This window comes from Sapajus apella, unplaced genomic scaffold (genome assembly GCF_009761245.1).
Source record: "Sapajus apella isolate SASKATOON/1434 unplaced genomic scaffold, GSC_monkey_1.0 scaffold61, whole genome shotgun sequence".
Classification (NCBI taxonomy): Eukaryota; Metazoa; Chordata; class Mammalia; order Primates; family Cebidae; genus Sapajus; species Sapajus apella.
Genome location: NW_022437001.1, coordinates 374,995 through 389,682, shown reverse-complemented (window position 1 = coordinate 389,682; position 14,688 = coordinate 374,995). Strand labels below are relative to the sequence as shown.

Below are 14,688 nucleotides of genomic sequence, written 5' to 3'. Positions count from 1 at the left end.
TCATGGACTGCAGACGGTGGCGCTGGGACACCATTGCTCATGGACTGTAGATGGTGGCGCTGGGACACCATTGCTCATGGACTGCAGATGATGCTAAGAGGACACTGAAGCTCATGGACTGCAAGTGCTGCTCTGAAGTGCTCTGCACTTTTCTCTAGTTCACTTGGTTTCCAAATGGTACTAACTTATTATTTATTATCTGAAATTAATTCATTTGTGTGCTTATCCACCATCTGTCTCCTCCACTGTTTTGTACATATCCTGACCACCTGCAGCCCATCTGCTGTGTGTGGAAGGAATGACTGAAGGGAATGCCCAGTAGGCCTGGTGGGTCTGTGGTGAAATTGACGTTCTCACCTTTTTCCCCAGAGCTCGATTTCCTCCTCCCCTAACAGATTATTTTCAGTCATACATACACAGTGTATCTCTAGTCACAAAGAAAGATAAATCTAATGTGGATTTCTCTCAAAGAGCTATCTAAATTTTTCAAACATACTAGAGAATGGAGGAATTGCTTAATAGCAGCTTATGCCTCCTAGATGATGAGACTTCATGTTTATAGTTTTCTTGGCAAGGGCAATGAGCGTGGTTCACGCATTTGTCTCCATGTAAAGGACAGGTGACTTGATTCTCTCTGGGAGCAGGACTAGGGAAGAGGAGGGATTGCTGTTTTCTTATAAGCTCAGTTGTTCCACATATTTGCCAATTTTATTAAGTGAAAGCCTTCGCCTAGTATGTTTTTTCTGACTAATATACTTCAAGAAGATATTGGCAGAATAGATAGGTGGTTGAACAGTTACAAGACAAAAGCATTGAGGGTTAATGGCAGCGTGTAAGTATAGAAAGGTATGTGAGGTCATCAAGCAATGCCTGTGTACGCTTTTTCTCTTCAGCTACCAGATAACTACAGGAGATGATGCCTTACAGCAGAAGAACATAAAGAAGGGATTCTTTTGTCTAGTTTCGAGGAGGTTGTATGGTAAAACACTTTCAGGAAGTGGTCTCCTCTGGGGAATTACTTGTGAGGGTTTGTTATATTTTTACCCCCTTGAATTGAGAAGCACACCTGCAGCTGTAATTTACTATCAGATTAAAACATGTTTTATAGGGGGAGAACCCACAATGTTCTGATGTCTTTTTCATTTTAAACTTTTCATTCTGATATCTTTTTAAAGAAAGCTCACATTTAATCAGATTTGCTCAGGTCCTGAGGCTGTTTCTGGTTTGGAGTACTCACTTGAGGAAGCTGCATTTTTGGTCACCTGACTACTTTTTATACACTGGACCCGGCAGTTTCAAAGAATGTGTATTTTTATGAGAAAGAATACAAATACACTTTAAAACCTTAACAAAGTTCTTCATACCATCGATAGGATAAGAGGCATGAAAGTGCTTTGAAATGAAAAAAAAAGAAAAAGGATTATTAAAGGATAGTTATTGCCAAACTGAATACTTTTCTGTTTTTATTATATTTCTATTTTATTTCTTCTTTACAAGAACCAATTTCAAAATTACAATTTAAAAGAGTAACTTGGAAACAAATACTCCCAGTCATGCCCTTGCCTCAAGATATTTGTCCTCTACCTGGCCTCTAAGGCAGGGTGGGAAGACACCGCCACGCCATTCCATAAGTGAGGGGGCTCTTTCATGGGGTTCATGGGCATCCCATTCCTTGCTTAGCTCAGCACAAGCTCAGCATTGCCAGAGAGAGCAACTGAAAGACAGAGACAAACGAAACCATAAATAGTAGGCACGTGTTTGTGGTAAGTTAAAGAACAGGAAGGCGGAGAATGCTGTGGGCTACCACCTCAGGGGCTTGGTCGCCACCAAGAGGGAAGGAGGAACAACAGGGAGAGGACATCCACAGGGAGGCTTGCAGCAGAGTCCCCATTGCCAGCCTAGGCAGGAACATGGGAGCAACAGCGTTTGATGCTTTCCTGCAAGGGGCTGCAGAAGGAAACAAATTGCTGAGGTTTTGAAGTGCTGTGTGAGGGGAGCAGAATGGTGGGTTGGATTTCCTTGGATCAGCTATGCCTTAAACAGGTCCCTAAAGCCGCTGGGCTTCTGGTCCTATTTTACCGTTAAAGAGAATTGATCCTGCCCTTCCAGCCAGAACAGACTCCTAGGCTCAAGCACTCTGAATTTTAGTATCACGGCTGGAGCTGTTGATGTCATACTAGTCTCACTCTCTTTGTCAACCTCTCTTGTGCATGTATTAATACAATCTTATGATTTTTTCCTAATTTAGTTTTTAATGTGATTACATTAATAGATTTTTTTTTTAAGTTGACCTGCATTTGAATTCCTGGTTTTATTCTAAATAATCACCAGAATTTTTTTTTCAGAAGTGATTTCTTGTTATTTGAACGGCTGATCTAGGTCTCAGCCTAAATATTATTCTAATATGTAGCATACATAACCAACATGTCTGTGACCTTAGTGATGAAGCAGGACCAACACAGAGATGGTCGTTGCTTGAGAAAAGACAATCATAACCTTAAATAAAACTACTAGATAAAATACAGGATGCCTAGTTAAATCTGAGTATCAGATAAACAATGAAACATTTTTGGTATTAGTATCTTCCATATAATATTTGTACTAAATACAGTAAATTGTAAAGGACATCCTTATACTAAAGAAAAGTATTGCTTATCTGAAATTCACATTTAACTGGTTATCCTATATTTTTATTTGCTAAATTTGGTAATCTTAATCATAAATATGCAAACAAGCATAAGCCTTAGAAAAGGATACATCAGTTTTTAAGGGAATGAGCCTCGTGTTGTCAGGGAATAATAACAACACATCAGCAAACCTTGGCAACCGTTGGAATCCCATTTCTGAAAATCACAACATGGTGGAAAACAGAAAATAACAACGATGGATCTAACTCATAGAAAACATAGAAGTAATTCAGAAACAAACTAGATTTATTGGTTTTAAGGAAAAGAAGCCAGAACAACGACCAGATACTGTTGTGTTAGATAACTTTTCTTTTAACCACCTTCTTTAATTACTCAGGAAATATTTCTGTGTTTTCCTCAACAACCGAGGTAGATTTTCCCGTGAATTTTATGTTACACAAATTTTAGTTATTTTTAAAGTTATCACATCAGCTCTTACTGGCTTGAAGCTAAGTATCTATGGAACTGTATTTCCTTTGTTTTCCTTTCAAATATCTCCCCAAAATGCTTGTAACTGTGTGTCCTTTCTGTAAATAATTTTGCCACTTAATGTGTATTTTTCTGGGTCTGAACTTGTGTTCATATTTTGAGAAGGTGGGTAAAAACGTTTTCTCTGCAGCGACATAGCACTCTCTCCAGGAAGGCTGAGGCTGGGGTGGCAGTGGGGGAGTCGAGAGTGTAATAATTGTTTTGGTTTGAAGAGACAGACGTCAACTGTTCACATATTAAAAGATTTGGGAGGCTGGGTGCAGTGGCTTACACCTGTAATCTGTAATTCCAGAACTTTGAGGGGCTGAGGTAAATGCATCACTTGAGGTCAGGAATCTGAGACCAGCCTGGCCAACACGGTGAAACTCTGTCTCTACCGAAAATACAAAAAACAATTAGCCAGGCTTGGTGGCAGATGCCTGTAATCCCAGCTACTTGGGAGGCCGAGGCAGGAGAATCACTTGAACCCAGGAGCTGGAGGTTGCGGGAGCAGAGATCACACCACTGTACTCCAGCCTGAGTGACAGAGAGAAACTTCGTCTCAAAAAAATAAAAATCAAATTAAATAAGTAAAAGATTTGGGATAGTTAGCTAATATTCTGGAATAAAATTGTAAAACTGTGTTAACCAAAAAGAACATTTATCCAAGTATTGCTATATGTTGATTTCATTATTTAAATGATTATAATCTTGTCATAAATACAAGTAAATCTTGGGGCATATGATAAATTTCATGTTGTTTATGCATTCACTGAGTCAGTCACTACACTTTTGTTGTGTGCCTCTTAATGTGCAAGTTGCCATTCTACGCTTCGGCATATAAAGGCGAATGAGACCAGCTTCTGCCTCCCAGGGAAGTGACTGTTAAGTGGGGACAATGGCATGCAAATCAATAATTATAATACGGATTAATAAAAGCCATAATGTGTTTGTATACAAAGTCTCATGAGCACATGGGGGAGGAAGACATTCATTGCCTTTGGGGTCAGGGGGTACAGGGAAGTGGACCATTCAATTGAATCTCGGGAGTTCTTCAAGCAAAGAGAGCAGAGAAAGGCATTACAATCGAGGGCACAGCATACTGAAAGCCTCAGTGGCCCACAGAGCTTGGCACACTCAAGTGGCTGTAATATAGGGCTCACGGTGGGAAGTGGGAAGGGGCAAATGTAAAGTGGAAAGGGACTCAGGACCATCTCATCATTCACTTGGAATGATGCCAAGGGGATTGAATTCTATCGAGATGAAGAACCCTTGAGTAATAACTACAGGAGGAAACGATTACATTTTTGTTACACAACCATTACTCTGGAGGTTTTATGAAAATGGGTTGGAGATGAGACTAGAGGCAAGAAGACTAGCTACGAAGTTAATGAAAATAGCCTCGGTGAGGGCCCAGAAGAGTCTGAGCTGGCAGGGAGCAAAGAATGAGTATTGTTTTGGAACTGAGTTTAAGGTCCCTGGGACATGTCTAGAGAAATCTAGTGATGAAAATACAGGTAGAGAGTTGGGCAGATCTGTCTGGCTGGAGGTGGTTATTTGGGAATTTTCAATCCAGGAGTAAGATGAAAGTGGGTGTGGCTGGGCTCAGTGGCTTATGCCTATCATCTCAGAACTTTGGGAGGCCTAGGTAGGAGGAGCGCTTGAGCCCAAAAGTTCAAGACCAGCCTGAGCAACATAGGGAGACCCTATCGCTACAAAAAAAAAAAAAAAAAAAATGAGCCAGGCAAAGTGGCACGCGCCTGTAGTCCCAGGTACTCAAGAGGCTGAGGTGGGAGAATTGCTGACCCAGGACTGGTGTAAGGAGTGAGAAAAGAAAAGAACATTAACATGAAATGAACAGGTGGTAGAGAAAGATTCATAACCAAACACTGGAAAGAAGCAATCAGAGTCACAGTAGGAGACCCAGAAGAAAAGAGCATCGTGAAGATTAAGGATAGGAGAGCTACAATTACTGATCAATTAGGACAAATGCTATGGAGAAAAACATAAACTAAGCGCAGAAATGGGTCCTTTGGGTTTAGCTGTTAGGAGACACTGGTGATGGAGACAGAGCAATTTGAATTCTGTACCTGACACAGTAGCCACATGGCAGAGGAATGAGAAATGAGTGGAATGTGAGAAAATAAAGTGTATTAACCACCTTCAAAGAAATTGGGAGACATGGAAAATAAAGATGGAGGAGAACGAGAAGAACTCACAGCCTCTCTCATTACCTTTCATTATGAAAGTATACCTGGGGCCAGGCATGGTGTCTCATGCCTATAATTCCAGCACTTTGGGAGGCCGAGGCGTGAGGATCACTTGAAGTCAGGAGTTCAAGACCAGCCTGGCCAATATGATGAAACCTTGTCTCTACTAAAAATACAAAAATTAGCTGGGCATGTTGGTAGGTGCCTGTAATCCCAGCTACTCAGGAGGCTGACGCAGGGGAATCGTTTGAACCCAGGAGACGGAGGTTGCAGTGAACTGAGATGGCACCATTGCACCCAGCCTGGGGGACAAGAGTGAGACTTCATCTCAAAAAAATAAAAAATAAAGCATACCTACTGAAAAGAATAGAGAATGCTTTAACAAATAACATGGCACTCATCCCCTAATTATCTTAAATTTTTTCATATTGACAAGAGCAGAAGTTGGCAAACTTTCTCTTAAAAGGCTAGAGAGTACACATTTTAGATTTTCTGGGCTAAGAGGCAAATACCAGCACTTATTTATATAAACATTAAAGATATAACCATTTACAAATGTAAAAATCAAACTTAGCTAAAGGGCTTGGAAAAAAAGAAAGCTGGCTGGATTTGGCCCAAGGGTCTTAGTTTGCTGAGCCCTGGACTGCCATCTTTTTGCTGACAGAAACAATATTTTAGGTGCAATTGAAGCCCTCATTATGCCCCTCCCTGATCTCATCTTCCTCACTCATCAAAGGTAAATATTCTCCTAACGTTACTGTGTATCATTCCCACTTTTCAAACATGTCTATGTTCCTAAGCACTATATAGCATAATTTTGGATATTTTAAAAAATTTAAATAAATATAATTATTCTATGCATAATAATCTTTATTTCCTTTTTTCCCCATCCCACTTCTGTATAAGAACTTTACTTACTTATTTATTTATTTTGAGACAGAGTCTCACTCTGTCGCCCAAGCTGGAGTGCAGTGGCACAATCTCGGCTCACTGCAACTATTGCCTCCTGGGTTCAAGTGATTCTCCTGCCTCAGCCTCCCGAGCAGCTGGGACTACAGGTGAGTGCCACCACGCCCAGCTAATTTTTGTATTTTTAGTAGAGATGAGGTTTCACCACGTTGGTCAAGCTAGTCTTGAACTCTTGACTTCAAGTGATCCGCTGTCTCTGCCTCCCAAAGTGCTGGGATTACAGTCATGACCCAGCATGCCCTGCTGCATAATAATCTTTAAGTGACTTTTTTGTCAACACGGCTTTTGAGACTGATTCACCTTGATACATTTGGCTCTAATTCATTAATTTTACTTGCTCTGTAGTACTCATTCTGGGACTATACTAAATTTTATTTTTCCTTCTTTCGTTGATAGGCATTTAGGTTGCTTTCATGTTGTTTTGTTTCATTTTTACAAACAATGCTATCATTAACAACCTCAGCCATATCTCTTGACTGCACATTTGTGCGTGTTGTAGGAGTAAATTCTTGGGATTGTGGAGTATGAACATCTTCTGCTTATGTAATATTTCCAAATTATTCTCCAGAATGGTTGTGTAGAAAAATTTCCTTTTACACATAAACTGATAAACATAGTAACCTAAAAATTCTCCCAATGTGCAACACCTAGAAATGTTGAACAAAATATAAAAAGCAATCTTTTAAATGCATAAAGGAATCTCAAGAAAGCAAGAAAATGCCTAGGGCTCAGGAAATATATATATTTTTGAAAGCTGAAATTTGGAGTTATATCTACCAATGAAGATTTCCTCAACCAAGGTGTGAGCCCAGGGAGTTAACAGGCTATATAATGTTTTCAGGGAGCTCCTGTCCATTCACTGGGTCAAGAGTTAAAGCTAAAACTTCAGACTATGGTATAAAGAAAAAAAAAGTCACTGAAATGACTTTGGCAGAGTTCAGAGTCAGGTCAGCTACCCCACACTGATCTTGCCATCATCCTGACACCTGTGCTACCTGAGCCCTCCTGTGAGTTTCAATTTGGATTGATCTATTCCTTTCTTCTTTCTTGGGGGCAATCAGTTCGGTCTCCTTGGTTACCTACTTCTGGTATCTTACTTGGCTACACTGCTGGCTCTGGTTGCCAGCTTACCCCTTCATGGAGGCTTTGTCGCTGCCCCCTGCAGCTCTTGGAAGCTGACCTCTGATGCCTGCCACTTCCCATTCAAGGCTGGGGTTTAGACCGAATCCAATCGTGAGCTCCCTTAAGCATATCCCTGTCTCAGTTTCTCCCAATTCCTAGTTTGTGATGACAAGGCTAGGGTTATATTAAAAAAGAATTGGAGCTTAAAGCACTTTATAGTAGTTTGGTGATGGGATCAGATAATTTGGGGTTCTATTAAGTAGGGTGAGCCATCCTTGGTGTGCCAGGTTCTGGGCCCTCAGGGCCCCCAAAATTTCCATCAAGAATGGGAGGCAAAGCCGGTTGCAGTGGCTCATGCCTGTAATCCCAGCACTTTGGGAGGTCAAGGTGGGTGGATCACCCAAGGTCAGGAGTTTGAGACCAGCCTGGCCAACATGGTGAAACCCTGTCTCTACTAAAAATACAAAACTCAGCCAGGTGTGGTGGCATGCACCTCTAATCCCAGCTACTTGGGAGGCTGAGGCAGAAGAACTGGCTTGAACCTGAGAGGCAGAGTTTGCAGTAAGCCAAGATCGTGCCACTGCACTCCAGCCTGGGTAACTCCATCTCAAAAAAAAAAAAATAAAGAATGGGAAGCAACAGATATGACAAGCAGCAAGACTATGTCTGTACAAACTTTAGCTAAAAGTTACCAAATAGATAATAAGATGTTTAAAATAATGACATAAAAGAAGGGATAACACAAGGAAAACACCCCAAGGCACAATGTGTATAAAAGAAAGATTTTCTGGAAATGCCAAATAATGATGACTAAAATTAAAAGCCCAATGGATGGATTGACCATCAAGATAGACAAGGCGATTGCACTAATCTACCCTCAGACTAGTGGGGCAGAGTTTGTGTCTCCGTGTCGTTGCCAACTTTTGAGAGTAGCACAAACTGCATACAGATAGGAAAGCTGCAGGTCGCATTGTCTCATTACAGAACTGAGCCCATCCCAGCCAATATCTTCCCTCTTATGGTTTCCTGGGATTCTGAATTTGAGACCCAGAAGGACTTGAGAGCTCATCCTCTTGGTCTGGTTTTTGGGGAAGTCCCTGAGAGTATTTGGTCGTCAGGGCCAGTTCTCAGCAGGGCTCTCCCACACTGACTTCCTGACAGAAGGCTGTTCTTCCTCTATCTGGTTCCCACACCCAGAAGCCTCTTACCCAGTGGCCTTGACATTGTGCTTTTCCTGCTTCTAGTCTTAAATACACTAATCCCCAGATTCTCTTGTGCGCCCTCTGCACCTCTTTCAGCCCATCCCTTTCCCCTCTGCAGTCTAGGTTTAACCCAGGTCTCATCATTCCTCTTCCTGTCAGCCAGTCTGACCCAGTGCAAACAAATGCAGCTCTAAAATCAACAGGCAGCAACTGTAAAGCCCAGCCAAGAGTTCTGTGCTGCACCTACAGTGGGAAAGTTTCAACAACCACGGTTTTCTAAACCAAAGCTAGACGTGTAGCCTGGCAGAGGCTGAAAACCCAGAGGCAGTATGGAGTATGGTTAGAGTATGGACTCCTGAGGCAGAATCTTACTTAGATTCACTACTTAGCTGTGTGACCTTGGGCAAATCACTTAGCCTCTCTGTGCCTCAGTTTTCTCAAATGTAAAACAGGGATAATAGTGCCCACCTTATAAGGTTGTTCAGAGAATTAAATGAGTTAGTGTATGTAGCCTTTAGAACAGTGCCTGACCTACGAATGAGTGCTGTATATATTAGCTACCATTGTTATTAATACTTGAAATTGGCACTGTCCCAGGAAATAGCAGATGTCAGCCATGTTCATTGAAATTAGATATGAGATATTAGAGTGTCAGAATGTGTAGCCTTACTTACATAGCTAGTATTTTCTTCTATTCTTTCTCTCCTTCTCAAGATTCATCCAATACTTATATGGTTCTTATTCTTCTAAACCAGCCCAGAAAATCTCCCATTCCTCTCTATTTGGCACCAAAACAGCCACAGCGTCGTTGTTTCTGCCTCATGCCCTTTAGCTCTCCCTCTGCAACCATTCTGCTTGTAGCAGCTAATAAATCCCATGCTTTTGGTATTTAGAAAGTTGCCCTCGGTTTTGTGATAGTGTTAAGTTGACATTGACAGGCATAGGGTAAAGAACAGAGAGGTAGGGACACCCCCATCCCCTTCACTCCATCAGCAGAATGTCTCCTTGAGTTTGAAAGTTCTTAGGATCCTACACTGCCCAAGACACCTAGGCCCAAGCTTTCCTTTATGCCCACCCATTTGGTTACAGTCCCAGAAAAGCTGCTTTCTTACTTCTCTCCTGGTGACCTCCAAGTGAATTATTTCTCTTGGGGTAGAACTCAATTCTATGTCAGGCTATCTATTTATATAAAGAGAAGAGAAAAGGGGCCGGGCACGGTGGCTCTCGCCTGTAATCCCAGTATTTTGGGAAGCCGAGGTGGGTGGATCAACTGAGGTCAGGCGTTTGAGACCAGCCTGGTCAACATGGTGAAATCCTGTCTCAACTAACCCTAAAAAAAAAAATTAACTGGGTATGGTGGCATTCGCCTACAATCCCAGCTACTCAGGAGGCTGAGTCAGGAAATCACTTGAACCCAGGAGGCAGAGGTTGTAGTGAGCCAAGATTGTACCATTGCACTCCAGCCTGGGCAACAAGAGCAAAACTCCATCTCAAAAAATAAAAAATAAAAAAATAAGATAAAGAGAAGAGGTCACTGACTCAGAGGTAACGGTGCTGGTCTCATGCAACTGCAGATATTATTTCACGTTACCTGCTTGCTGTTAATAAAAGCTTAATTTGGGATGCATCTCAGAATATGCTTGCAAACAAGGCATCAGGCCATTCAGCAGGTTGGATTCTTCTAACAAACATCCCCAGGTTTACACCTGTGACACCTCGAAAGTAACTCATATCCTGAAGCCGTAGGCAATATTAGCTAAAAGTCATGTACATTACAGGTATTGATCAACTTATGACCTATGCAACTTACGACCATGCGACTTTATGACCACAATCGCTAGCCACGACTGCTCCGCGTCTGGCAGCGCAAACGTTGCCCAGCTGGGCTTACGACAGTGCGGACCAGCTTCCGGCAGCACTACCATCTCCGCACGCACCATTTCAACTGTTATCCCAGACTCGGTACAGCAATTTGTGTTTTGTGCCTTGGATATTTTTCATCAAACCCCTCCCAGTAAACTTCTTATACATTTCGCAGCAATGGACCCAAACATTGAACGATTTGCAAGGATTGAACGGATGGCGCACGATGTGTTTCGTCCGTATCGTGAAATTTATGAAGAAATAAAGAAACATACAATTCAGATAAAGCTCACCATGTTTATGAAAAAACCAACTCCGGCAACCCCAACTGCTGCCTCAGATGACGACATCAACGATCCGCAGCCAAGCACCAGCGGCCAATAAAATGTTTTGTACATGTTTATATATTTTGATATGTTTTGCAATAGGGAAAATGTTTCCTGTGGTATTTTTTACATCTGTATTTTGTATTTTTCTATGCACCTGTATTTTGTAATTTTGTATGTTTTGCAAATATTAAACCAGTTGTACTGGTAATGCAGTGTTTTACTTAAACCTGACGAATGTAAAAATAAGAAACAAAATGGTGCAGAGATGATACAAATGGCATAAAATGAACAAAGAAAATTATGATATATAACAATGAAAGAAAATTATGATAAAATATGACTTAAAGATTTTTATAACATCATTTCACAGTACTGTACATATAGCCTACTCAACTTACGACCAAATCGTGTTACGACCGGTCTGTCTAACCCAATCGTGGTCGTAAGTCGAGCACTAGCTGTAATTAATTTAAAGAATCTTTAATTTAAAGTCACCTTTTCCATGACTAATCATCTTAAAGGAACAGCTTTTATTAAACAGCTTTTTGCAAGTGGGCATTTTTCAAACATTGGGAATCCCGGCAGGGCCCAATTAGCGCATTGGGTTATTTAGATAATCCCCATACTCTACCGAAATGCAACTTTTCATTTTTGACTTCTCTTTACATTCCAACACTACCTGTTTTCATGAGCTATCAGTTTTTTTGTAATCAGCCTCATATTCATTCTAGGGATGATTTTCATATTTATCAACAATTCTTTTCTAATTTATGCTGAGCCCTGACAGGATTTTGGAAAGTCAAAGATGAACTACACAGGATTTTTCCTGGAGTTGTTCACAGCCAGTTGGGAGGCATGGACAGAATTATGGTTCAAAGTGATTAGCAGAAGTTTAGGTGTACGGGGGCACCGCAGCAGGTACAAGCAGAGGTCCAGAGAAGGGGCACAGAAAGGTGACATCAAGGAGATCACATTTAGTTTGAGCATTTTAAGGTGATATAAGAATTCACTAGGTAGGAAAAAGAATGTATTCATTATAGGCAAGAGCCATAGAGTGGGAAGACACCTGGAAGAAAATGCCAATGGGAAGGAGGTTACAGTGAGGAAATGAGGAGCAAGCGAAGGTGCATAAATCAGGGGTCTGTAAGGGGAAGACGGGCATGATCAGATTCAGGTGTCAGAAAGGGAACTTGAACCAAGTCTCTTCAGATTCTCCTTTTGCATCTCCTGAGCTGCAGACATCAGGATTCAATCATTTTTTAGAAGCTTAAAAAAAAGTTCAGGCAGCATGGTAGAATATGGAAAGAAAAAAGAATTCAGGCAAGATGAATTCTTATTAAGGGAGTGTTTGAGGCGCCTGTGGCAGTGTTGCGTGATAGAAGAGGTGGAGGGAAGATGGCTAGGCTTTGCTTCCCCGATGTCCTACTAGGAAAGGTTCCAGAGCTCTTGGCAGTGACAGTGACTGGTTCCCTGGGTGGGGTGGAGGAGCGCAAAGAAGCCAGGAGTAGAAGCCAGAAGAGCTGACTAGTGGCGAGACCCAGACATCTCCCTGCTTCCACCTCCGTTTCTTCACCTGTATGCCCAGGATGGTTTGAGCTGCATCATCGTCAAGTTCCCTTCCAGCTCCAAAACATTGGACATAAAACAACACATCACTTCCAAACTCACTCTGAACACTAAACTCCATTTCAACCAGACACCTTTTCAGTTTGAATGGTTTGCCTTCCACTTTCTGTTTTCTACCTCAGATGCCTGGGGAGACCACAGGGAGAACGCCCAGGAAAGGAGAAATTGATGGGGTGGGGTGGCTGGGTGCTGGCTGCTGACCTCCAGGGAGCTGTCACATCTGTTAGGTTGTGGCGGATGTCCCCCACTCTATCGAAAGAACTATAGCTTGAGAACTTTCCTTTTGCTTGAAATACTGCCCTACACTAGAAGCAGTCGCTGTTCATTGACAGAAACAATGGGCAGCAAGTGTGTTTACCCAAAGGCAAGTCAACAAGAGAGGCAGCTGAGGGTGCTTGTGCTTGTTGTAGCAACTAGCGATGGTGTAAATCAGCTGTTCCTTTTAGCCCATAATAATGAGATTCAGTATTTTGTTTTCTCCAATACCTTTGATTGCCTTCAATCATATTAATTTTTCAAACAAATCTTCATTAGTAACAATCAATGTCAAAAAAAAATCTGTAAAAGTAACAAGGTTCAATAAAAGTAGATGAAAGACCTTACTTGATGTGTTAGAGGGAGTACCTGGTAAACTCTTTCCTGATTACTTTTTGTTTTTAAGTTTATATCTTTTCTTTAGTATGCTTTCTAGTAGTAAATTTTCATACTCCAGTTTTTCCAGGAGATTTTGGAACCAGCAGATTTCTCAGCCTACACTATTAAAAAGCAAATTAATCATGTCTCTATTTCATCCGATTGAAGCTTTTTTTTTCTTTTTAACATAAACTGCCAAAAAGTTTATGGCTTTCTTAATATGCCCATTAAAGCTGGTAAATTACAAGGACCCACACATCTTAGAAGACAAAGACTGCAGGAGGGTTAAATGAAGCGAGAGAGCTGGAGCCAGATTAGACAGCTGCGACGACGTCCCCCCTCCATCCCGCCCCGCAAAAAAGAGAGTTCTAATTTTCTCCACTTCTTTCACAGAAAGGATTAGACTTTCTGGGTGTCACCCTCCCCGGCAGAGTTCTGTAGCCTCGGACACCCTACCAGCCTTCTCGATCCTCCTTCCCGGGAGTGTGAAGGGGAGGCGGCTTACCCCGGCCGGCGGGAACGAGCGCGATCACCAGGGCGAAGACCAGGGCTGTGCGGGGAGCCTGCATGTCCGTTCGCCTCGGCGGCGAGCTCAGGATGCTGCGCCGGGCTGCAGCCTCCCTGAAACGTGAACATTTCCTGTTTCCTGCTTGTTTGGGTCGGTGCTAACTTGAAGGAGAGGTGTTTGCCTGTTTTTTAGGAAGTGATGTAATTCTGCAGGAGCCTGTCAGACCAGCAAGGATTGCAAAAGAGAAGTTGCCGTTCAAGCACTGATTCAGTTAGCACGCCTCTCCAGCTCTTTGGAGTCTCGGCCTCCAGCTTTTGAAACCGTCCCCGGGCAACAATGTCCTTTGCTTGGATGTCATTCGGGATCTGGGACTGGGAGGGGTCCTGGACCACCCGTATTCTCACTCTGTGATTTTGCTCATCCCCCAGGTGAGGCTCCAGGGCTGCCTAGAGCCTAGGGACATGCTGTCCAGTAGAACTTTCTGCCATGGTGGAAATATTCCAAGTCTGTGCTGTCCAGTACAGTAGCCATCAGCCACCATTGGAAATGAGGCTAGTGTCTATGGAATTTTAAATCTTACTGAAATCCACGTGGCTAGTGGCTACTGTGTTAGATAGCGCAGGCCCAGACAGCAAGGACAACTGCATCATCAGAAAACCACTAGACTTCTCTCCAGCCTCCTTCCTCCAACCTTGAAAGCCTTCTTCCCACCAAGGCCCATGCCAGATAAAGGTGGATGCCATACCCACACCTGAATGTTATGTTGGGCTTCCCAGAGAGAAATAATCTTTCCAAGGTCCATTTCCAAAGGAGAATATGCTCTGAGGGTAGAGGTACGGGTGAATCTGCATCTCACCTTCCTTCCTTCTTACTTGGCAATCAGTTTCTCAGACAACAAACAAAACAGGACTGAATTGAAATAGAATAAGGGTGGAAATCTTACCCAATCAAAACAATACAGGAAGTCAGTATTTAGTATACAGGGGAGATCAGTGTGTGTTGGGTGTTCTATTGGAGGTCCGTCCCTTGCTTTAGGTCTAGGGCCTAAGCATATAGGATGCAGTTTCATAA

The 14,688-nt window shown here is 42.3% G+C and overlaps 1 protein-coding gene across 1 annotated transcript in view; it reads right to left on the bottom strand.

Annotated features, from left to right (window-relative positions):
• Window positions 1-13,901, bottom strand: part of TMEM154 (transmembrane protein 154) — a 58,642-nt gene extending 44,741 nt beyond the window's left edge. Inside the window, exon 1 of the mRNA XM_032246402.1 lies at window positions 13,615-13,901. Coding sequence (XP_032102293.1) covers window positions 13,615-13,678 — 64 coding nt within the window. The 5' untranslated portion in view covers window positions 13,679-13,901. The remainder of the gene's footprint in view (window positions 1-13,614) is intronic.
• Between the last annotated feature and the right edge of the window lie 787 nt (window positions 13,902-14,688).